Source organism: Lissotriton vulgaris, unplaced genomic scaffold (genome assembly GCF_964263255.1).
Source record: "Lissotriton vulgaris unplaced genomic scaffold, aLisVul1.2 SCAFFOLD_283, whole genome shotgun sequence".
In the NCBI taxonomy this organism is placed as follows: Eukaryota; Metazoa; Chordata; class Amphibia; order Caudata; family Salamandridae; genus Lissotriton; species Lissotriton vulgaris.
The window spans coordinates 459,008-485,116 of record NW_028254237.1 but is presented as its reverse complement, the minus strand read 5'-3'; the positions used below and the strand labels follow the sequence as shown (position 1 = coordinate 485,116).

The 26,109-nt window shown below is 47.7% G+C and overlaps 1 protein-coding gene across 1 annotated transcript; it reads right to left on the bottom strand.

Moving 5' to 3' along the window:
- Positions 1-2,086: 2,086 nt before the first annotated feature.
- Positions 2,087-2,643, bottom strand: LOC147659620 (small ribosomal subunit protein eS10). Its single transcript, XM_086951597.1, has one exon. It carries the CDS (start codon positions 2,601-2,603, stop codon positions 2,106-2,108), a length of 498 nt encoding a protein of 165 aa, XP_086807723.1. The 5' UTR covers positions 2,604-2,643; the 3' UTR covers positions 2,087-2,105.
- Between the last annotated feature and the right edge of the window lie 23,466 nt (positions 2,644-26,109).

The window sequence follows — 26,109 nt, the reverse complement described above, 5'->3', positions numbered from 1 at the left end:
TACAACCCTCTGGAGAAAGTGAAACTTAAAAATGTGACTAAATCCTACCACAAGTTGTTGTGGAATGAGAAAAAATCTTATCTTGAACGTCGCATCGATGATTCAGGAAGCTCATGTAAGGAAATCTTTAAAATTGTCAAAGACTTTACTTCTCCGTCCCTAGGCACTCCCGCTCAGTCTCACTCAGAATCTTGGCTGACTGAATTGGCGCATTACTTTGTAGATAAGATAACATCCATCCAAGCCTCCCTTGTTGTTTATTCTAAACAAACTAAGGTTGATTCACCAGGTGCCCTCTCTTCCTCACAATTTGTCGCAGCTCCCACTCTCTGGGAATTCCCCCCGTTGAGTCTTGCTTCTTCATTAGACTATCTGACAGGACTGAAGTCGGGCTCACCTCTTGATCCCTGCCCAGTTTCATGTCTCAACAAAATAGCCCCAGCCCTAAATGGCCTCATAAATTCCATCCTTAACTCCTCATTATCTTCTGGCGTAGTCCATCGGGCTTGGAAGAGTGCTCTCATTCTTCCACTTCTAAAAAAACCAGCCCTTGATCCTATCGTTCATGCCAACTACAGGCCAATTTCTCTCCTCCCCGCTCTGGCGAAAGTGGCAGAAAGGCACGTGCACAGATCAATCTCTAATTTCATCGAGGAGAACCATCTGTTGCACAACACTCAATCCGGCTTTCGTGCTAACTATAGCACAGAGACCGCGTTACTTGAAGTCACTGTCGCTATCAGAGAGACGTTAGATGCTGGAGGAAAGGCCATGTTGGTCATGTTGGACCTGTCGGCGGCGTTCAACACCGTTCCCCATTATACCCTCCTAACACGACTCTGGGAATGCGGTCTTCGGGGGACGGTGTGGAACTGGCTTAAATCCTTCTTAGCCAGCCGTCGGCAAACGATCTGGGCGCCCCCACACTCCGCCGTTATGGCACCTCTGGAAGTAGGGGTCCCGCAGGGGTCTATTCTTAGCCCCCTGCTCTTTAACATCTTTTTGGCCCCCCTTGCAGAGGTGGCGGAGTCTTTCGGCGCTCAGATCGTGTCCTACGCCGACGACACCCAGCTCTTGTTCACTTATGACAAGAATGAGGTGTTTGATGGGACTCGCATCAGAAGTTGCTTGGAGGCAGTCTTTGGCTGGTTCAGAGGGCACGGCTTAAAATGCAACTCCGACAAGTCGGAACTGCTTTTTTTTGGCTGCGCCACTGAACCAAATTGGAAAAGCTGGTGGCCGCAAGACTTGTTTCCACCTGCAAATGCAAGTGCCATAGCGAAAAATCTAGGCATCATTGTTGACAATGATTTAACTTTTGGGCCTCAAATATCTTGCCTCTCGGGGAAATGTTTCGGCACCCTTCGGATGCTTAGAAAATTTCTCCCCCTGATCTCTATCAATCATCGAAGGGTCATTGTTCAAGCACTTGTTGGGTCTAGATTAGACTACGCAAATGCCCTTTACCTAGGTCTCCCCAAATACCTTGTGAGGAGACTTCAAGTAGTCCAAAATTCAGCTGCCCGGGCTATCTACGGGATACCCAGACGCGCTAGTGCCTCAGACCTGCTAAAAGAACTGCACTGGCTTCCTATAGCCAAGAGGGTCCTTTTCAAAAGTCTGACGCTGACTTTCAAAGCCCTTCATGACATTGGCCCTAGTTACATCAGTAAACGTCTTGTTTTTTACAAGCCTAACAGAACCTTACGGTCCGCCTCTCTGTCTAAAATGGTTGTTCCGGCCATTAAACGCGCCAGACAAGGCGGCTGCTCTTTTCACCATCTGGCTCCTCGTGCCTGGAACGAGCTTCCCCTTTCTCTCAGACAGACCTCCAGCCTTATGTCTTTCAGAAGGGCGTTAAAAACTTGGCTCTTCACCAGATAGGCCTTTCGCCTTCCTTACGGTTTTTCAGTTATGTTGCCACCCCCGAAGGACTTCTTCGCCAAAGCGCCGGGACACTCCTTCTGGAGTAGCTGTTGCGCTATAGAAGAATCTGATAACATAACATAACATAACATGCGCTTTGTTCTCAATTGTATTGAAAAGGGGTTGTCACAGATGACAATAGCTGGGAAGTCGGCTGGGATTTCACAATCCAAGAGAATTTATTGAGGAGGCTGGCCACGTCCACGACCAAATCCACCGCGAAACTGGAACTCTGTAGCCGCTCCAGCACCAGCTTCTGCCTTTTTGTCAGCACCAGGAGGAGCAGTAGTGCGTCTGTAAGTGTCTCTATCAGCCTCACCACGGTTGAGACGAGCAGGGCGCTCACCTTCAAGACCTTTGGGTCTTGGTCTGCCAGTCTCTGGGCGGCTTCTGCGCAGGGTAGCAGGTACAATTTCAGGGGGCAGATGCAGGAAGTCTCTTAGGTACTGGATGCCCTCATTGGTCAGATACCAGTAGAAATGCCTCCAGGCAAACTGCTCCTTCACGTAACCACGTGATTTTAGAGACTGCATGGCCTTCATGACATGTAGGTTGGGAACATTCTTGTCAGCCAACTCAGGATGCTTGGGCATATGGACATCTTTCTTAGCCACCATCACTCCCTCCTTGAACAGGAGCTCATAGATAGAGATTCGGTTCTTCTTGGGCATCAACATCTCTGCGGCTGCTTGTAGGCCTGGAGCAGAAAAGGAAAGGCGGGGATTTCTTTTTACAGTAAATTGTATGCAGGTTTTTACCCAGCAAAAGATGAGTTACTTGGTAGGATGCTGAAGGGTTGGGGCCCCGAGCGGGGGGAGGGGATGAGTGGCGCACCCAGGGAGGCCATTAATTTGAACTATTGCATACATTGTTGGTGGTTCTGCCTATTTGTTGTTATGATGGTTTTGAAGTTTCAGTTTTCCGTCTATGCATGTTGTGGATGTTGTTTGGTGTGTTTCGGGTTTCATAACTGTTAGGCACAAAGGGGCAGCCGGGGGGTGGACTTTCAAAGACATACAGTTGGATGGTGGACGTCTGGGGATTTGGTTGGGGCATTCAAAAATGGATCAGGCGGGAAGGGGAAAATGGTTGTGGTTGAATGAGACTGGATGCATGGAGGCTTGCCCAGTGCAGGAATGGCAAATTTTCTTGGGCGGGTCAGGAAAGCGGTCTTGTGAAATATTTTGTCACGGGTCCAGAAGGAAGGTGACGGCATTTCATTTATTGGCGGCACTGCGCATGATGCTGAGGAGAGTGGGTAAGGACCCGGCTAGGTAATGCACGCAATCATTCCGCATTGGGGTAGCCACAGCGGCAGCACTATTGGGCTGGTCATGGTAGAGGCTACGTCAGATTGGGAGGTGGAGGTTCAGGTGCTGCGAGAGATACATGCACAAATAAGGTGGTTGGGTGTCCGGGTAGGGGGATATCTTGCAGTGTGACAGGAAAACAGCCTTGTTGTGTTTTCTAACATATTTTTCTTGTTGTAGGTTGTGTTGGGATCCGGGGACCAAGACGGGTACCTGGATTGTTGAATACTCTTTCATACATTGGTCAGCGAGATATGCAGATCGACAGGTCTACGGCTGTAACCTGGGTCTGAAGAGCAGCCACCATGTGGTGCATTGGAGGGGTAAAGGAGGGGTGCGTTGGAGGGCTTTATTGCCCTGGCTGACAAGAATGATATCGCAAAGAGGTTGTCTGGATATGTGGGTCCTGCATCTTGGAAAATGACTTGATACGACTGTCAGGACTGGCGGTATTACAGCATATGCAGAGGGATCTGGAAGTTATGAAACAAAATCCGACTGGAACATGCAATGTATGGACAGAATTCGTACCATGCAAAATATGGAAAGGGGCAGTGAAGCTGGCGGCAGTTGAGAAAGCCTGCAGGAAGCTCAACAGGGCAATGAGAGTGTTTTGTGCCTCTAGGGACATCAAAGTAATTAGTCATGTTGGGCTACGACTGGAGGAGCCTTTGCTTTTCAGGGACGACAGCGCTCACCTTTTGCAATTGGGGAACACGTATTATATGATGGAAATGAGGGATGTGATCAGCGCATTGTGGAATGAATCTATTTGGTGTCACAGGGAAGCAGTAGAGTGCAGGCGAAAGGTGCACGGTAGAGAGTGGTAGGGCAGATAACTGCCCTATGGTGGTTACCTGTTTGGCAGTATTTTGGAGGGGTGGGGAGTCTCAGTCGGGCACACCCACCCTTTCAGGGGAGGTAGAAGCAGGTAAATGATGGGGATGCAGTATGCAAGAGTGCGTCGGTGGGATATACAGTAGTTGATGATAAAAGATAAGCGAGGAGGTGAATGGAGAGTTGGAAGTGGTACAGAGTGGAATGGGAAGTGAACAGCAAAAGTTAGGGGAGATTGGACAAGGTGAAATGTTTGGGTTTGGGGATTGTTGAGTTTAAATTGATGTTTTGGTTAAAGTATTCTGTTTTAAAGCCTATCCTAATAAATGGCCTTTTACGCTTCAAGAACAGTGTGGACAGTATTTATTGCACGTTGTGGCCCCCCTGGGAAGTCAGGTCGCAGACCAGTCTTCTCCTGCGGTTTTTGTGCTGTACAGGCCGAAAGGACAAGCCGTGCGGGGTCAGGGGGTTGAACTGGGGGTGGGGACTTTGGTAGTGTTAGAAATGGGGATCTCTAGATGGCCAGGGCTGGCGTAAATGTCTAAAAAGGGACCCTTCTTCCTAAGTCAGGGCAAGAGAGCCAATCTTTTTGATAACCCCTGCTCAACCCTGTGGTAACGTAGCACAAGCAGTTATGCCTTTCCCAGAGGCAGTGTGTGAAGCATTTATGATCACGTACAATGAAGCAGTAATGACAATACAGAAGGACATAACTCAGGTAGGTATAGTATATTAATATCTTTATCTAACAGTTTAACTCAAAACTCTCAAAGTGTTTCAACAACTACAATTCACGTCAACTGGTAGTGAAGGACCGGGTTTTAGAACCCAGTGGCGTCAGGGAGAACGCCCAATGCCTTCAATTTCCCCAGCTTTGGCAAACAGAGACACGGGATACTTCTTGATGATGTCAAAGACCAAAGTTTATTGGCTGCAACCAGGAACAGAGATCTACGAAGCACACACGGGTGGTTCGCCAGAGACTGCACAAATTCAATAAGCGGAACATGGTCTTTTATGCCAAAAATCAAGCCTCAGGCAACTTTTCAAATTAGCATTAGGTGCATACAAACTGACCAATGACAGTGTAACATTTTGAAAGTAGCGTATGACGACAATCTCAGACAATCCCATCTTCCGTTGTCCAGCCCACCAGAAGTGACCAAGCAAATTCCAAGTTTCCTGTTCGATCAGGCCGGACAAACCCATCATAAAACCTTCAACCCAAATCAATGATTATGTCGTAAAGGAAAGGCAGAAACAGATTGGAAGTGAGATAGAAAGGTGGGAGCAGTGTACCGTAAACTCGGGCACGTCCTGCTCTTTGATCTTTATCAGACCAGCTGCTGAACAAGGAACTGGCTCAGCGAGGTCGGCCTCGGGCAAGGAGTCAGTTCGGCCAGGTCACTCAAAAGTCAGCTAAGGCATACGTGTCTCAAGGACTCGTTCGGCCACAGTTATCGGGCCTATGTGAGGGCAACCATACAAAATGGCTGCCGTACACAAAATGGAACCCGGAGGTTCAAACTAAATCCTCGAATACGGAGTGTTCTCTTATATCGATTCATCCGAAAACACTCAGACACGCTACACTCGCCATTTGTGGTCTGCTGACACCAAAATCGTCCATTTCGACGACCTTTGTTGAACGGGTTCGGAACCATCGAACCTCATTCGCAAACCACGGAACTACAGCCCCTCCTTTTGCCCTTACATAGGCAACAGACCCAAACCCATGTCAATCTGAATCTGGATCTATATTCATCAGATCATCGATATGTTGCTGTAACATCATCCTATTACTTAGTATCTGACTCCCGACAGGTCTCCTTACACACGAAGTAGCACAGAGGCCACAAATTGTAGGAACACACTGTACACAGGGACAGAACAGAAAAAGGATAGCTAAGATCATCCCAATGACCATCAGAATCTTCCAACCCCAAGTGGATATCAATCCCCATAACCATCCCATCAATGACCAATCTCCTTTGTCCAAATGGACAGAATCGGAGATCTTATGTAGCTTGGAAATGGCCTGGAAGACTGATGGAGCGTTGTCTGGAATGAAAACGCAGCAGCTCGATTGAATAAGCTTACAAACTCTACCTCGATCAGCTAGTATGACATCAAGAGCAACTCTATTTTGGAGTGTCATAAGTCTATCCGACTGGAGCTCAGCAGTTAAGTTACCAAGGGCACCGGCAGTTTCGACTATGGTGGACTCAACCACTCTCGTCAACTGACGAATATTCCTACTGTTAGCCATCGGTCCCCAGAACGGCAGAAAACCCTTAAAGAAATCTCCCACTTCTTGCCCTGCAGTGTCTTCTTGACTAAAGACACCTCTAGCAACTCTCATTTTATGGTAATCTGCCGCAGCTGTAAAAGTGGGAGGTAACAGAAAGGAAACAAAACATGTGCCCGAAAAGTCAGGGGGCAACCATGTATATGCTTTGTCGTAGCAAACAAAGTAGGTACCGCAAATACATAAGTCTCAGCACAAACACTCTTCCCTAACTGAGCTCTGGGATTCTTGCCATTACCCTGCAGACAATAGTGGCCCTGATGGGGCACTATCCAAATCGGTGGAGAACTCTTCGCTCGCTGGTTAACACTCAGACTAACTCCATATCCAGTAACATTCCAACCAATGTAGGATAGTGTCTTATCTCTCGGGATAGTCTCATACGAGCTAATCCCTCTAATCATGTCGACAATGCCCTTAACTAGAGCACTATTCTTCGGGTTGTCTTTCAGTGAACGTTGAGGGTAGACACTATGGGCATAAATAAACATCGTTCTATAAGCCCAAATAGAACCATTTAAACTAAAAGGTAAAACTAAATACGGAATACCCTTACCGGTCGTATGGGGCATTAGACCACAAATCCAGCAGTTAGTCATGTTCATCACCAACTGGTGTTGGTGCAAAAGTTGGTTGAAGGAATTGTTAGCAAATTCCAATCGTCTAACTACCTCATGCTCAGGCAAAGGATGAAAAGAATGAGAAGAAATAGTAGGTGGAGGTGTAGGTTGCACAGTGGGATTAAACGTCATTTTAAAAGAAAATTTTACATAACCAACTGTAAATATCATCAGGCTCAATAGTAAAAACAAACATGATATCAAAAAACATTTCTTTGATATGATTTTACATATTCGTTTTCTAAAATTTATTGTCTGTACAGGTCTCAAAGAAATCCATCCTAAACTAAATATGCTGCCCGCGGTGGTAGGTTGATTCTGCTAAGGAATGCCTCTGTCAACCCAGGAAGACTCCCTTAGGCCAACCAGAACACTCGACCTAGTGTCTCAGGCTTGCACTCCAAAGACTTATGGCAACAGCGACCTTAGCAGAAGGAACCAGATGGCGGTTCAAGAAAAACAAAAATGAGTAGATCCTTGGTGGAGAGTTAACCTGCAAAACAGAAAAATCATAAAACTTTATTAATCTTTATTTATTTGTCCATGACTCTCGGTCGCAAATTATAGCGGCATTTTCCAGATAATTCTTGATCCGTAAATCAAAGTTGAGGCTCGGTAGTGTTCAACCGATCCGCAAGGGGCACTGATTTTTGCAAAATATCGTCGCTCTCTTTCTCTGAGTTTGTTCCAATCAGTTGAGCATCGCTGAATGGTAGGAACCGTGGAACGACTTCGATTTCAGAGTCTGCAAGTCCCTCCTGGACCCACTTATCGTAAGGTAAGGGCAAAGGTGCCCGCTTAGTATGCACTCCTTGGATCCAGTTTCGCTTGCCTCGCACTCGGACCGCAGATCGCATTGACAGGAGCACTTGAAAAGGTCCCGTCCAATGGGGCTGTTCGTTCTTGGTCCGCTGGAAATTGCGCACAAAGACCCACGAGCCAGGTTCAATAGAATGGCCTGGATCCTCTGAAGCTTGTGGAAGGCTGTCATGCACCTGTTGGCGTAAACTACTCATTTTAGTTGTCAGTTCACGCAAGTAATCAAGCAACACGGGGTACTCAAGGTCGCTAAACTTCGTTGGTCTTGGTACGCCCCAAATATTCGCCGGGTGACCAAACACAACCTCATACGGACTCAAACCCATTTGTGAATGCACAGTCATTCTTGTAGACAGAAGTGCTAATGGCAAGGCATCTGGCCATTGCAAACCAGTGCTCGCTTGGATTTTGGCCAATTTTAATTTAAGAGTACCATTATAGCACTCGACTACACCAGCTGATTGCGGGTGATTTGTAGCGTGGAATTTCTGCCTAATTCCTAGACCCTCACACACTCTCTTCATAACTTGACCCACAAATTCACTCCCATTGTCACTCCAGATAATTCTCGGCATTCCGAATCTCGGGAAAAATTATTTTATCAAAACTTTCGCTGTGGACAAGGCAGTATTGTCCTTAAGGGGTAAGCTTCTACCCATCTAGAAACAGAGCAAACAACCACCAAAATATATTTTAAGTTGTTGCATCTCTCCATGTAAAATAAAATCTAGCTGCAAAGCCTCGAACGGATACGTAGGAGGAGCAAAATGACCAGCTGGTGTTGGAGTTCCCTTACCAGGATTATGCATCAAACACACCATAAAGTTCTTAACCAAATTCTCTGCACATTTGGGAATCCCCACATTCTGCCAAACCGGAGCCAACAACTTGCAAATCCCTTTCACGCTAATATGTGCCATTCCATGAGCCATTGTATCAACTGGAAGCACATACGCGTTAGGCAACAACCATCTCTGATGCTCTGACAAATCAGTCCAACAACCATTCGAATCCAATCTACCCTTGCTTTCTCTCCATTCATTCAACTCTTTCTCAGTGGCTTCAGCTTGAATGGATTTCACACTCTCGATCGTATCTTCACACATACTCTTCTCTGGAACCCATCTCGCTGGACCCGCAACATACATTCGACTCATCACGTTTCTTGCAGTTTCTTTCGCAACTTCATCCGCAAACGCATTACCACGACCAACATCATCCGTAACCTTTTTATGGGCACTGCATTTCACGATTGCTACTTGTAATGGTAATGTAAGAGATTCAAGAAGTTCATTCACCAATTGTCCATGCTGGATCTTCGTCCCATGCGAAGTTAAAAATCCACGTTCACGCCACAAACGTCCAAAACTATGAGCCACGCCAAAGGCATATTGGCTGTCAGTATACACATTCACTCGTTTTCCTTTTGCCAACACACATGCTCTCGTTAATGCAATCAACTCTGCTGCTTGTGCTGAATTATGTGGGATACGTGCAGCTTCAACAATCATATGCAAAGTCGTAACAGCATATGCTGCAGTCGTATCACCATTCGGCAACTTAAAGCACGAACCATCAACCCATAAAGTACCATCACAGTCAGGAAGAGGAGTGTCCCTAAGGTCCACTCTCCCTTTCGTCTCTTCTTCAGTTCTTAGAAAACAATCATGCTGTTCTTCACTATCCTCATCTGTCTCAAGTGAAATCGGCAACAACGTGGCTGGGTTTAGGGTATTACACCTCTTTATGTGCACATGACTCGCTAACAATGTCAGCTCATACCCTGACAACCGAGCACTATTTAAGTGCTGTGTCTTCGTACGATTCAACAAGGTATCCACTGCATGTGTAACCATTACCACTAACATGTTGTCCATAACCAAACCAGCAGACTGTCGAATTGAAACAGCCGCTGCCGCCGTAGCTCTCAAGCAACTCGGCAACGCTCTAGCTACCGGATCTAAAGTCGACGAAAAGTACGCACATGGGCGTTGCTTATCGCTAAACTGCTGAGTCAAAACTGACAATGCACATCCTTCTCTCTCGTGAACATACAATGTGAAAGGCTTACTGTAGTTGGGAGTACCCAACACAGGAGCCGAACACAACGCGTTGCGTAATTCGGAAAAGCTCTTTTGACATTCATCAGCCCAAGGAATAGGATTCGGAGTATCCTTAACAGTAAGAGCTATCAAAGGCTTCGCTATCAAAGAAAAATTAGGAATCCACTGTCTACAGTACGACGTAATACCCAAAAACGCACGTACTTCTCTCTGTGTCGTAGGAACACTCATTTTCGCAATAGCTTGAATTCTTTCTGGGGTCAGTTTCCTTCCCTCCTTCGATAAGAGGTGACCTAAGTAAGTTACTTCTTGTTGACAAAATTGCAACTTCGAGAGAGAAACTTTGTGATGACAATCAGACAAAAGACGTAATAATGACAAAGTGGCTTCTCTGCAAATCTCCATAGTATCAGCAGCGACTAGCAAATCATCAACATACTGAATAAGGGCTGCACCTTCAGGTAAAACCAATAGATCAAGTTGTGTCTTCAAAGCTTGACTATAGATCGATGGACTCTCACAATAGCCTTGAGGAGCGTGCTTTAAGCGGAAACTGCGACCTCCTAAAGAGAATCCAAAGATGTCCCTACTCTCCATGGCAATCGGGATGCTGAAGAAAGTGTTCTTCAAGTCAATCACCGAAAACCAGGTGGCAGAAGCCGGAATCAAAGTCAATAATGCAGTAATGTCAGGCACAACAGGAAATTGTGGAACAACAATCTTATTCACTTCACGAAGATCGATAACAAATCTATATACAGGAGGCTGTGAAGGATCAGTTCTCTTTAAAACAGGCAAAACAGGACTATTGCACACATTACCTTTCGTTTCTTCAATGACACCCTTGCCGATCAGATCATAAATAATCGCTAAAAGTGCACGCTCACCATCACTTGAGATACGATATTGTGGAATGCGCGGTAACTTAGCATTCGCCTTCAGTGTCACAACATATGGGGGAATGTCTAATAGACCAACATCATTCGAACCCGTAGCCCACAGTGAATCCGGTAACAGAGACAATTCAGATGGAAGACTATCTTTCAACACATACATCGGAGAGATCACACTCTCACCCAAAGTAAGATGTACCCCTGACGGAGAACAATACAATGTCGCATACAATCTCTTCAACAAATCCAATCCCAACAAATTCTCATTACAACCTATAGTCAAAAGAAGGGGTGCTTCAAACTTACGAGGACCAACAGAAAGAGACAATGGAGCAGAAATCGGATTTGTAACGGGGGCGCCAGAAAAACCTACAGAAACATTATTAAAGCCAGACAAAGGTGCGGCAGGGAGCTTAGAGTGCATAATAGAACTCTTTGAAGCACCAGTATCTAGCAGAAAAGGCTCTGACACACCTGATGCAATCACTTCAACATAAGGTCCACTCTGATCTACTGGAACTGAAACAACTCCCTCTCTTTGTCCATGGCTGTCCTAACAATCATTACCGTTTGCTTCGTCACCTTCAACATAATAATCATCTACATAATATTGTGCTGTCCTACCAGATGAACTCTGCTGTTGATCAAAACTAGTCATCGAATTCTGCGGAGGCAAATGACGTACATTATGTCCGCGACCTCTACCTCTAGGCGCTTGTTGAGCACCTCTACCTCTTACACCAGTAGCACCATTCGTTCGTTGTAACAAGACCGGACAACTATTCTTGTAGTGACCCTCTTCTTTGCAATACGCACACTGATTAGGCCTATACGGAAAACGCTGTTGAGAAGACTCGTTCCTTAGCGAGTTTCTCGAATACTGCTGAGGTTGCTGATAATCACGCTGACTATTAACAAGGGGTGGATAAGCTTGTTGTAGAAGAACTTTAGTCTTCAATTCCTTAGTCTTCTTATCCGCTTTCTCTAACTCATCCTTACGTCTATTTTCATAGTACTGAGCCGTAGCTAAAATCTGCGCCGACGTGGAAACAGGCCAAGCACTCTCAGAATCCTTCAACTTAGTGCACAACTCGGGAAGAAGATTATGTACAAACTTGTCAATGAATAATCTCTGGCCACCCTTGGTAGCCATATCCTGACCACTATGATCAACAAAAGTTTCTTCGAAACTCGTGAAAAAATCAGACACAGTCTCATCTTTCTTCTGCTTACATGCAGACAACTTGTCCCAATTAACACACACTTCGGGCATCAAAATCTTCATAAAATTAATTATCCTACCAGGAAGTTCTGTGATAAGATCTTCAAGCTTAGCACCTCCAACTTGTCTGTCATTTGCAGCAACAAGATTAACCCACGTATCACCCAATTCATTATCATGATCCGTATGTCGAATGACATTCCAGATGGGCTGTGGAACAACATTCCCAAACAACATGTCTATGTCCGCCAAATTCATGACGCACAAACTCACAGTTTGAGTGAGCTCTTTATAATATCCCTCAGGATTTTTCCATGGATCAGGTAAAGTCTGCTTGAGTGCTAGGACTTCAGCACGCTTCCAAGGAACATTTACCCACACTCGCTGAAAGTGCACAGCAGCAGCTCCATCTTGAGGTCTCCAAACTGGAGGAACCTCTCGCATCGGATACTGACGCGCTTGTCTCCTAACTGACGAATCAGGCTCGAACAGTCGTTCAGAAGGAGGATTATTTTGAAACGATAATAACGTCGACACCGCTCTCTCGATGTTGGGGAGACTCACAATCGTTCCTTTCGCAAATTCGGAACGCACTCGACACAATTTTTCAGGAGCTCTACCCACTTCGTCCATCCATTGTTCATGGAGGAACACACACATCCTCTCGAAAACATACCGTTGCTTTGGTGCTTTCCATTGCTGAAAAACTTCCATAATACCCCCAAGATCGTACTGGGATGTATACGTAACCCATCTACGTGCCATGTGATCCAAAACCACACGTTCATCCACATCAGGCAATTGACTACGTGATTGCCTACGCTCGCTCACAGGAGACATACCTAATTGTCCCAACCAAGGAGTCAGAAAACCAGAAAAGGCGGCGGTCATTCGCTGTCTAGGAGAAGGAGAAGTCGAAAGAATAAGGGAAGACGGAACAATAGTAGAAGAATCCAAAGTCGGAGCTGAAGAAGCATTAGGGACAGACATAGAAGTAGCAGTCAAAGGAGAAGGCAAAGTTGGCGGCCCCTGAGGAGGCTGCGCCAAAGGAACAGTAGCCAACGGAAGAGGAGCTAGCTGTGGAGGAACTACAAGAGGCATAATAACCGGAGGTTGTACAGCCACCACTGGTGGCGGTGGTGCTGTAGCATTCTGTGCATAGGGTGGACCGGAAACAAGCATCCTGGGACCGGTTTCGGATTTCAGATTCATAATCCTCATCAGTCCAGGGAAGACATGGCTTGGTAGTTCGGGCTGGACTGTTCCCATGAGGCACAGGGTCATACTGATTTGCATACGGCCATGTCTGAACTGGGGTGGCTGAGTGAGCTAAAGAATGGTGATGGATTAAACCCAGATCAGTTGACTGGGGGCGAGTGTTTGATTTGCTCAAACGCTCCGTCCATCATCCCCTTTTATATCGCTTCTCTCTTGGCTGTAACGGCCCTCGGGACAAGTCACAATGATGCAACGTAGCAAAGGGTGCGGGCACTTAGCGGCTACAGCTCTCTTTGGCAGTGGCGGCTCATGGGGCAAATCACAATGATGCAAGCAGCAATGGGTGCGGGCACTCAGCGGCTACAGTGCTCTCTCTTGGCTGTGGCGGCCCACGGGACAAGCCACAATAATGCAACGTAGCAACGGGTGCGGGCAATCAGCGGCTACAGCTCTCTCTTGGCTGCAGCGGCCCATGTGGCAAATCACAATATTGCAGAGTAGGCAAGGGTGCAGCGCTCTCTCAGCTGCGGTGGTTCACATGACAGAGGATGATTTCGGCCAGGCTAGCACAATGGTGGATGCTCAGCGGCTGCAGCTCTCTCTTAGTTGCAGTGGTCCACCCAAGTTCTGCAAAGGGTTCGAAGGTGCAGATTCCAGTTGGCTCTCAGCAGTGGCAGCTCTCTCTCAGTGGCAGCGGCCCACACGGATCCAGCAGAAGAGTCAAACGTGCAGATTTATGCGGGCTCTCAGTGGCGGCAGCTCTCTCTTAGTTGCAGGGGCCCACTCAGTTTTAGTGAAAGGTGCAAAGGTTCAGAGTTAGGTGGGCTCTCAGCGGTGGCAGCTCTCTCTTGGCTGCAGCAGCCCACACAGGTTTAGCAAAAGATTCAAGGGTTCAAAGTTAGGCAGGCTCTCAGCGGTGGCAGCTCTCTCTTAGCTGCAGTGGCACACACATGTTTCGCAAAAGGTGCAAAGGTTCCCAGTCCGCGGTCCTCACAGTAGAACTAGAGGCTCTGCATTACTCTACGGAGGCCTCACCTGCAAGTAGAATTCCTCGCAAAGGAATTTCAATGGCTGAAGGGGTGGAGTCTAATGTCCCTGAGACTTCTGCTGGAGGCGCTCTCGATTTTAGGCCCTAGGGTAGTTTCTTTGGCAAGCTTGTTGAAAGTTTCAAAGTCCTTTCCTCTGTTCGCTCGAACAGAGTTTAGTCTTGACATCCAGAAGGATCACACTTGACCAAAGTTCCAGCTCAGCATTTAATACCCAAAAAGTCTTTGGGGCATATTAGCAAGGAGTAGCGATAATTATCGCTAAATGTGCTTAGCGCATTGTTTTTTATCGGCGGGTATCGCCGGATGTTATCTCAGAGATAACCTGCTATTAGCATCGTTTATCTCGAAAGCGATAAAATATCTTGCGATAGCGGCTCAATGCGTGAATATCGGTGGAAATCCAGTGATCTTCAGGCATTATCACTAATGGGGACTTAACCTGAATATCCACCTCCCATTGGATATACAGGTTAAGAAGTAGTCTGAGCAGGCGTTAGTTTCTAGCGATATTAGCGGTTTGCGCACATTTTTTTTATCGCTTTGCCTGTCTTGCTAATAGGCGATAGCTGTGTTAGCAACTGCTTTCAGTCGCTAACAGGTTGGGTACGCCCACTTTGCATGTCATTAGCGATAAATATCGCTGACATGCAAAGCGGGCCCCAAACCTGTAGCTATCGCCTTCAAGCTGTCGCTAACTGCTGTTAGCGACAGCTTGCTAATAGGGCGATTAAAATACCGCCGCTTTCACAGGAAAAAGTCCTGCAAAAGCGGCGATATCGCCCTTGATAATATGCCCCTTTGTTCTCTAAGGTCGCAAATCACTGACTCCAGTCAGAACCAGTTCGGTGGGGTCAGGGAGCACTTAGTTTATGAGGTGACATCTTGCCCTTTCAGAATGAGGGGGTCTTCTATCAGACACCCAGTGGGAGGTTGAGCCATCATTCACCTTGCCAAGCACGGCCCTGCTCAGATCAAAGTGTCAACCCTCCCCGCGCTCTAAATACCGATCTCTCTCTCTAGCAAGGTCTGACCCAGCTGGCCCTTCTGCTCCAAAACCAGACCGCCTATACACATACTTGCAACAACCCGCAGTAAAGCTTTAGGCCAGAACTACCGCGTTTTCAGGAAAGGCATTTCAAAACATGTGATATATAAACGGTCCTTACTAAAAGGTGGTCCTCAACGTCCTGGGCATAAACATATCAAACTCGAAATTACTATCAGGTTCCTAGGGAGCAAACAGTCATTTATATACAGGAAGCATTTGCGCTGTGGCACGGATTAGCAGTGGCACGGCGCCTAGAACATCTACATCCAGCCAACATACAAGACAGGAAGAGTAGAGGGGAAGGGAGACCCACACCAATGATGCCAGGTCTAACAGGTAGGTTTATAAGGGCCAGGGGAGGAGATTTGTGCTCTTCCTGCACCCAACATCACTGGGGATGGTAAAATAATTTTTGACCGCCCACCCCCCTACAAGTTTGAGGGCAAGGTACTGGGTAGGTATAGCGTGCCTGCTTAGGACAGGTTGTTCTGGTTGGGCTTTTGCAGTATTTTGGATGGTTGGGGAGTCTCAGACGGGCACACCTACCCATCCAGTGGGGGGGGGGAGAAACAGGTGAATGATGGGGGGTGCGGGATGCAAGAGTGTGTCAGCGGTAGATAAAGGAGAGGATGTTTGAAAGATAAACGAGAAGGTGAATGGAGAGTTAGAAGAGGCACAGAGTGGAATGGGAAGTGAACAGCAACAGTGAGGGGAGAATGGACAAAGTGAATTAAATGTTTGGGTTTAGGGATTGTTGAGTTTAAATTGATGTTTTGGTTAAGGTATTCTGTTTTCCAGCCTGTCTTTATAAATGACCTTTTACACTTCAAGAACAGTGTGGAGTGTATTTATTGTGCAATTCCCCTGGCCATATGCATTTCTAGCACAGGAAATAATGATGATCCATATGAGGGAAACAGCCAATAGAACGGGATCCTTTGGTCAAAAGAGGCCGGTCCTTTTGCTAGAAATGCCAATCGGAACAACCCTGGGAGGAGTGTCCATGCCTTTGCTTTTGCCAATAGGAACAAGCAAATAGGCAAAAACATAATTAGCATCGCTGCATAGGTGCTTCCTCGCGTGTAGTCCGTAGTTCAGTACCCAATCATCATCGTCAGTGTAAAGAACTTGGAATCACCAAGGAAGAAGCCTCTGATGATCATTGAAGATCAATCCAGTGCATTTCTCAAGAGTAACGTAATATTTTTAATTGGGGAGTACCGGGACTTCTCAGAAACAAGCAGGTACTCTGGGACAGAGTACCTGCGCTTCTATTTTCCCATTTCTAGCACTGGATCAATCTTTATTCCAGCATAGCATGTCGACAGAAGTAAGTCCCGATCAAGAATTCCAGCTATAGTCCCCCCACCATAGATATACATTTGCACGCCCAATTAAAAGATGATCCCCAATACACAAACTTCCACTGCATTATCTATAAGTGGACGCTAGCGTGAAACACAGTTCGGACAATGAGCACATCCTCTGTCCAAAAGGGGTAAAAGGCTGCTTTATTGGACAGGTAAGCTTTTTTTTAATACATATATGCAAATAAGGCCTCACTTATACATATTCATATTCTATCACCCCCGCCAGTAAACAATTCCCCACCACAATAACTTCCCCAACATTGTTCTGCCTAATCCTCCTCCCCAACCCCTATCTGCATCCCCTGCCTACCTCTTGCCTCATTCCTCGCTCCCCTGCTTCTCTATGACCGAATGACCGAAGCTATTCTGAATGTGCCCAACCCTTCCTGCCTGTCTTGATATCCTCCAATTCTGCCACCTATCCAAGCGACGTTAAGACATAGACTCACTATTTTTATATAATACCGTTGCTGAATAATGAATCATCTCAGGGTGGATGGGCGGCGAACAAAAGAACATTGCCTACTTCACGCCTGACTCATTGCTAACTGCGCACTAAGAAAATGCGCTCCCGGCGGCTTGCTCTAAACGCCAGCCAATCAGGACCACCTACCTGCCCTGGATTATACTAATTGCCTGAAGCGGCCCGCGGGTGGATATTCTGTGAATACCACCCCCAGGCGCTCTCATTGGGCAATAATTACATCCTCCGACCAAAATGGGGTAAAATGCAACTTTATTGGACAGGTAAGCAGTTATTTCTAATACATAAATGCAAATGAGGCCTCACTAATACATATTCATATTCTATCACCCCCGCCCGTAAACAATTCTCCTCCACAAACTTCCCCAACCCCTTCCTATGTCCCCTGCCTATCTCTTGCCTCATTCCTCGATCCCCTGTTTCCCTCAGACTGAAACTATTCTGAATGCCCCCAACCTTTCCTGCCTATCTTGATCTCCTCCAACTCTGCCACCAGGAAAAACCCTGACATAGGTGATTTTCCTCCCCCCACCCCCCCTTATGAAAAAACATTTCGTTATAGAAACATACACTGTCGCCAAACAGGTAAAAACTTTTTATTAATATAATTAGACAAACTAATCGCAGATTTCAGATTAATACAAATAGTGGAATAGAAAGCTGTTGACCAACAGCTTTTGTTAACACCAAGCTTTTACCTGCAGGGTTTGTGCAATCATCTCTTTTATATTCAGAATGTGAATCTTGTTACCTATGAAAGAAAGGTGCACCCCATAATGACGAAAAAATGTATAGTCTTCTTTGGTAATTTCACTGTGCGCTAACCAATAAACGCCATTGATGGAACAAAAGCGGTGTAATTCCTTGTTTACTTTCCTACTTGCTCTTTCTAAAGCAGTGAATCTCTCAGCACCCCTCCAAACCCTTCTTGGCAACAGCGCTGTCAGTATCAGCTTTGTATCAGTCCACATTTTCTAACACTTCCAGGTCAGCTTCCATTTCTATAAGTAATCCCAGGCCGGATAGCTGCACCGAATAATTTTTTCCCAGGTGAATCAACATAGGTTTTGGTTGATATTTTGATGTCATTTCACTCATCAAAGGCATTAACTGACCCCACTTCATGCCACTTTTCCCCAACAAAACAACAGAAAGTTCATATGAACGAAAACCCAAATGTTTCCTAAAATGTCTCTTTTTTGCTTGTTTTGCCGCCCACTTAACGAAAGAATGTCCAACTATCCAAACCAGCTTTTGCTGAACTTTGGAGCCCGCCAACACACCTAAAAAGAAATAACAATTAACAAACTTGGTAATATAATTATGAATCTAAATCTCTAATGTATCTTAAGCAGCAGTTCGACAACCAGTGCCCCAATTTCTTCACATCTTTGAGCGAAAACCCCCACCTGGCAGCTTCAGAAGCCGCACCAATCCTGAAAAAGTGGGTACAAAAATTGAATTGTTTTTTTCCCAAATTCTTTAGAGCCTTCTGTGGAAAAAGGGTAGGGCTATGACCTTTTTCAAGATTTGCCCGGCGCTAACCGCCTTTGTACCATTCAAATTACCAAGCAATGAGGCAGGCGCCGGAGACCAGAAGGCAGGAAACAGAAGTTTTATTCCGACGGAGCAGAACACATCAGATCAGACAACAAGGTATCGTCTCGAGGTGCTCTAACAGCCTCTCTGAGGCCTGGCCTCTTATACACTGGTTTATGGCATGTGACCTTTCTTTATTACAATCAAGATATTGTGAAGTAAGGAAAAAGACATCCCCGTAATCCTCGTGTCAATCCCACCCCACATGCCTCTACAATAGAGGTCCTCAACCTGCTGATAAGAGGAGGGGGTCATCACGCAGCTGAGTGTTCTGCCGATTCTTAGGATGTGTGCGCCTGATCATATCCCCCGGGGTGGGGAGGCCATGATCAATAGTGGGTCCTTTGAAGAGGAGTGACTTCATACAATAAGGGGCAGTAAATGGTATCTCCCGGCTTAGGCGATGGCCTCGGATCTGTGTGGACAGTCGGACTCGGGGGAAGGGGTCATCAAAGGAGTGGTATTCATGCCGCGTGGACAATCGAGCGCGGAGGGATGGCTTATCAACAGAGGGGTATTCATGGAAGGAGAGGAGGTGCTGGTCAGGCGCGGGCATGACTCCCAAGGACAGGGTCATGCAGGAGGAGAAGGGTTATGCTCATGTGAGGGAGGGAGGGGGAGCCAGGGTGCGCGGAGGATGCTTGCAGGGTCAGAGGAGCGCACTGACGATCGATCGTGGACAGGGAGACCATGATACCTAAAATGGTTGTCGTGCACGTTGTACATGGGTGACAAGCTGGCGCAGATGATGTTCAGCTCGTAAACTAAAATTCCACAGTCCTCCCTTTTAACATGTCTCGCCAACTTGTCAGTTCGGATTTATCCCCATAAGGCCACGTATTTCTATTTCATAGAGGGAGCTCATGTGCTCATTTCGGTGGTCCAAAGTCTTTGGGCACATACAGTTAGAAACGAAGCTGAATAAAGATGGCAGACATTGGATACCTAGACAACACCCACATAATATCACAACAGGTATCAGTACGAAGGAAAACAACTTCCAACCCCAATCCTTCAAAGTGTCCCAAAACCAGCTCCCAAGCGACCATCCTTCTTGTTCTTGGTGAACCTCCGAGGAAAGTCTGTGGAGGTGCTCAATTGCTTTGTAGACTGAAGGCGAGTTGTCTGGCACGTAGGTGCAGCAGCTAGATCCGATGATACGGCATGCTCCTTCTCGATCGGCTAGAACAACGTCTAGAACAAGGCGGTTTTGAAGGGCCACAAGGCGGACCGCCTGAAGCTCAGCCGTGTTGTTAGCGAGGATACCAGCCGTGATGTAGAGAAGGTGGATCTAGCTGGGTTGTGGAGCACCTGTACTTCGACACGTTCTTTGGCTGGAATGTCTTTAAGGAAGGTGGTGCCGGTGAACGCAGGACACAGAGGGGCAGAGGTCTTTCCGGTTTTATTCAGCCAGAACCCAGAGTAGAAGTGCGACACCGTCTGGCTGGAAGTGGCGTTGTCCTTGTGGCTCTCTTGCATGAGGATCAACCAGGCGAGGCAGGAGCCGTGAACTGAGAAAGGAGAAGGGATGAAGGGGATAGAGTGTCCAGTGGCATGCGGGAGCAACCCACAGATCCAGCAGTTCATAGCATTTGCAGCAAGGTTGTGTTGGTGCAACAGTTGCACGAAGGAATTGTTCCGAAATTCCCTGCGCCTTTCTCGGAGCTGAGGCGACAGGGATATTAGGTGATGCTCTTTCATAGGGGTCGGTCGTGCAGTGGGCAGCAATGCCTCATGAGCCGGTGTGCTTTCCTCCAGAAGCCAGAAGGAGGTCATGAGGAGGAGGCAGAAGAGGAAGACAATAAAGATGGCAATTGTCTTCGATTTGTGCAAATTGTCAGTCTTTGGATTTCTATAGTGGGTATTTCCCGTTGCTTCCATCATCTTCTTATCTGGCGCTTCCATCATCTTCTTATCTGGCGCTTCCATCATCTTCAAGGGGCTCGGTAGCGGGCAGAACCATAGACTTCGTTTAGCTTCTCTCCCGGTAACCCTTGGTTGCGTTTAGGTCACCGTTCTGAGATTCAACTTAGTCCGTGGCCTACTTAGCCGAAGCTCCCTCCTTTCGACGCAGGAAATACCCTTCTCTGGTTGGCACAGTGGGGTCAGAGAATTTTGCAAGTTCAAGTGCCTCAGTATCGGGATAACAGTTCAATGTTGGTCGATCTTTGTTCAGGAGCTCTTCTAGGGTGTTGACGTTGTCTGTCGTGGCCAGGGTCGAGGAGATCTTCCTGCAGTGGTGTGCGTGCAGCCAGTGCCGCTTCCCCTCCACTCGAAGCGCTGTCCGGGTGGTGATAAGTACTTGCCAGGGGCCCGTCCACCGGGGTTCCAGACTCTTGGTCCGCTGGAAGTTTCGTATTAGAACGAAATCTCCCGGTTGGATGTCGTGGCCGGGGCCTCTGGAAGCATCGGGGATGGCCTGCTGCACCTGTTGATGAATGACAGACAATGTTTTAGTTAACTTGCACAAATAATCAGATAGTAGGACGTCCGGGACGTCATGAATGGAGGTTGGTTTGGGAGCAGTCCAGAGGTTCATCTGTCGCCCGAATACAACCTCGTAGGGGGTCAAATGGTGTTTGGTGGGAGTGGAGCGCATCGATAACAAGGCCAGTGGGAGGGCATCCGGCCATTTAAGTCCAGTGGTGGCCACTATTTTCGACAATTTCAACTTCAGTGTGGCATTATGGCGTTCCACCAGGCCGGCCGGATTGGGGGTGGAAGACTGCGTGAAATCTCTGTTTCACCCCCAATCCCTTTAGGATCAGTTGGATAACCTCGGCTATGAAGTGGGGGCCATTGTCGCTCCATAAAATTCGACAAAGGCCATAGCGAGGAAAGAATTCTTTCAGTAGTACTTTGGCAGTAGTCATGGCAGTGTTGTCACGGGTTGGATAGGCCTCTACCCATTTGCTGAAGGCGCATACAATGACTAGCACATACTTCAAGCCTTGGCATCTCTCTAGCTGGATGTAGTCCATCTGAAGGACCTCAAAGGGGTGATTGGGGGTCCCAAACCCTCCCCGGGGTACCACAGTTCCTTTCCCGGGGTTGTGCTGTAGACAGATAAGGCACTGCTGGACTAGGCGTCTGGCTGAGTCGGGGATTTTGTCGTTGTGCCAGACTTTGGAAATGAGTTCGATCATGGGTGCAGATCCTATGTGTGCGGGGGAATGAGCCATTGTCAGTATGGGGATCAGGTATGAGTCAGGCAGCAACCATTTGTCTGCATCTTTTGTTCGCCAGCAGCCCTCATCGTCCTTCAAACCCACCCCTGCCCACTTAGTCAGCTCGTGAGGGGTGCTGGCCGACTGGATGTCTCTGATCATTTCCCTTGCGTCAGTCCATTTTTCTGCTTGTGACCTGGTCACATACATGCGGGTCACTGTCCTATTCTCAGCTGTGGTTCGTGCAGTGATGTTGGCCAGTGCATTCCCTTGTCCGACTAAGTCTGTCACCTTCTTGAGTGCCTGGCATTTGATCACTGCTAGTCGTTTGGGGAGGAGAACCGCTTCAATTAGGGCAGAGACCAGATCTCCTTGAAGGATGGGGGTGCCGTGGGACGTCAGGAATCCCCTCTCCCTCCACAGGAGCCCAAAATGGTGAACCACCCCGAAGGCATACTGGCTGTCTGTATATACGTTCGCGGTGGTCCCCGTGGCTATGATGCATGCTCGTGTGAGGGCTATCAGCTCTGCTGCCTGGGCAGATCGTTGTGTGATGCAGGCTGTCTCAACTACTGTTCGGGCTGTCGTAACTGCATAGGCAGCTGAAGTGGTGCCATCTGGGAGTTTGATGCATGAGCCGTCTACCCATAGCTCTCCATCGGGGTCAGTGAAAGCAGTGTCTCGGAGGTCAACTCTACTCCTAGTCTGTTCGTCAGTAAGGGTCACACAGTCGTGTATGGGAGGAGCGTCGGGGTCATTTTCAGGTAGGGGCAACAATGTGGCAGGATTCAAAGTCGTGCATCTCTTTAGTGTGATGTGGGGTGCAAGTAGCGTCAATTCGTACCCTGTCAGTCGTGCGCTAGTCAGATGTTGAGTCTTGGTTTGGTTCAGAAGGGTGTCGACTGCATGGGGTACTAACACAGTGAGGGAGTTGGAAAGTACGATTCCCTCGCTCTGACGGGTAGAGACAGCAGCGGCAGCTACTGCTCGAAGGCAGGCGGGCAAAGCTCTGGCTACAGGATCAAGAGTGGCGGAGAAGTAGGCACAAGGGCGCTGCTTTGGACCTATAGACTGAGTCAGGACAGACAATGCACACCCCTCCCTTTCGTGGGTGAAGAGGGAGAAGGGTTTGGAGTAATCCGGGGTTCCCAGGACGGGTGCTGAACAGAGGGCGTCTCGTAATTCCTTAAAGGATGCTTGACACTCAGGGGTCCAAGGGAGCGGGAAGGGGGCATCTTTGGCCAACAGGGCAAGTAGGGGTTTTACAATGAGACTGAAATTGGGTAACCATTGTCTACAGAAAGAGGTTAGGCCAACCAGGGAGCGGACTTGTTTTTGTGTCTTTGGGATGGGGGTGTCCAGGATGGTTTGGATCTGGTCGGGTGTGAATTTCCTCCCTTCTTTGGACAGGAGATGGCCTAGGTATGTCACTTGTGGCTGGCAGAACTGCAATTTCTTTTTGGAAACTTTATGGCCATTTTCCGCAAGAAAGTGTAGGAGTTGAACAGTGGCTGTGATTGCAAGTGGGGTGGTGTCGGCTGCCAAAAGGATATCATCGACATACTGGATCAACACCACTCCATCCGGTAGCTGGACAGCGTCCAGCTGTCTTTTAAGGGCCTGGCTGTAAATACTAGGACTTTCGGTGTACCCCTGGGGAGCTCTACAAAATCGGTACGAGCGGGATTTCAGGGTGAAGCCGAAGAGATAACGGCTGTCCGGATGGATGGGGATAGAGAAAAACGCATTCTTGAGGTCGATAACAGTGAAGGTGGTGGCAGTGGACGGGATGAGGGTCAGGATGGTGGTGATATCTGAGACTACGGGGTATTGGGGTACAACCACTTTGTTAATTTCTCGCAGGTCGATGATGAAGCGGTACGCTTTCTCATCTCCTTCGCCTTGCTTCTTAACAATAGGTAGGATTGGGCTGTTGCAGACATTGCTAACTACTTCTTCGACCACTCCTGCATCCACCAGAGACTGAATGATCGCTACCAGTGCCTTCTCGCCCTCGGGCGATATCCGATATTGTGGGAGTTTCGGGAGCATAGCGTCCTGTCTTACAGTTATATGAATAGGGTCAATCATCATTCGTCCCACATCGGAGTCATTTTTGGCCCATAGGTACGGAGGCAGGGTATCAAGCAAGGACAGGTCAGCATCAGTTATGGAGCACATGTGTCGTGAGGGGCAGGATTTGGGTATGTCTGGGTTGTCGTACAGGATGACTCGGATTCCATCTGGGGAGCACCTAATGGTAGCTCGAAAATGTTTCAGTAAGTCAATGCCCATAATAGCGTCGGGGGAGTTGGAGGAGAGCAGAAATGTTGTGTCAGTGGTGTTGCTTTCTAGGTCAAAGGTGATAGGCACGGACAGGGGGTTAGTGGAGGGCGTCCCATCGAAACCTATCGATGTAATGTGTGAGCCAGACAAGGGTGCCCTTGGAATCAGTCGTTTCGATAACACACTACGTGTCGCCCCAGTGTCTACCAAAAATGGAGACTCTGTACCCAGGACCTTAGCAGTGACATAAGGACCTTGCTGGTCAACACAGAGCTCGACTGGATCCCTCCCTTTGCCCTGGCAGTCCTATGCAATATCGGGGGCATTCTCACCGTCGGATAGTTGATACTGGTTCTGTCGGGCGGTCAAATGTGTTCGATCTCCCTGATCTGTCATTGTTGGTGTCGTTTGTGTGCCTTTACCCTTGTCCTCTATTTCTCAGACCACCCGCCACATCCCTGGGGTCCCTATTTCTGTTCATCTCTAGTAGAACCGGACACTGGGATTTCCAATGGCCGAATCCTTTGCAGAAGGCGCATTGGTCATTGTCAATGTCTCTACGTCCAGTGTGGGGTGTTGGGGTGTTATCTTTAGGAGGTGGATTTCTGGGGGCGGTCGATTGGTAGTTCCCTCTTTGGGGTTCCCGTCCTATTGCTATACCTTGTATCTGGGCTATCATCACCCTTTCTTTCAAATCTTTCTTCTTTTTCTCGGACGCCCTATCATTCTCATTCTTCTGGTGCTCGTAATACTGAGCCATCTGTAGTATTGCTGCGGGTTTGGAGGCCCCCCAACTACTCTCGCTTGTCTGCAGTTTTTGGGAGACCTCCTGTGACAGACCCTTCACATAGTTTTGTACAAACAGGTGTTGTCCGGTTGCGGTGGTCATGTCTTGGCCACTGTAGTCGGAGAACACTGTCTCGAATCGGGAGAAGTACTCTGATACATCTTCCTGGGGTTTCTGACGACAGGCCGTGACTATCGACCAATCTACTTTTTTCTCTGGGATCAGTGTCTTTAACTTCTGAACTAATTTGTCTGGAAGTTCTAGTATGTCTTTTACTGGTTTCCTTCCCGGCTCTCGCTGTCTATCTAGTTCACCGAGTTGCTCCCAGGTGTGCCCGAACAGATCTGTGTGGTCAGCCTTCCGGATTTGCTTCCACACGTCAGCAGGCAGGCATAACCCGAAAAACAAGTCAATGTCCGCTAAAGTCATTATCGTTGAACCCAGAGCTGTGTTCATCTCGGTATAGAACGCTGTCGGGTTCTTTCTTAAATCGGGCAGAGTTTGTCTAAAGGTTAGGATATCTGTCGGTCCCATGGTTGGTAAACCCAATTGTACACAACCCTCCCTTTTGCATCTGCGTGATTAATATCATCGTTTGTCCCCAGACCACGTGGCGGAATCCAATATGGAGCCGCTTCTCTGATAGGCATCATAGTGTTGGCTACTTCTACTGAGGTTGTTTCAGGGACTGTAACCTTGGTTTCTGGTTTTTGTTCCGTGAGGTGGCGGAAGACCTCAAGCGTCTGCATGAAGAGATCCGTCGCCTCACATTCAGTCCCATCTCCGACATCAATCTTCCTATACAGTGTGGTCAGTTTAGCGGGGCCCTTACTCTGATACCTATCTTCATATGCGTTCAGGGTGAGGTAGCTGAATCGCAAAATGAAGTGCCGTCTGTGGCTATCGGCATGCGAGTTATACATACTCATAGTGTACTCTTCGCTCTCCCTTCGTTCCACTAGTGTCTTTGCTATTTTGTCAATCCCATCCCGTTCATCTTTGCTCAATCTGTTTGATCTGGCTGGTGGGTGCTCGCTAACCTCGGGGGCATCTGTTGGTGCTGCTAATGTGGCTGGTGCGGAGGCCGTGAGGACTGGTGCACT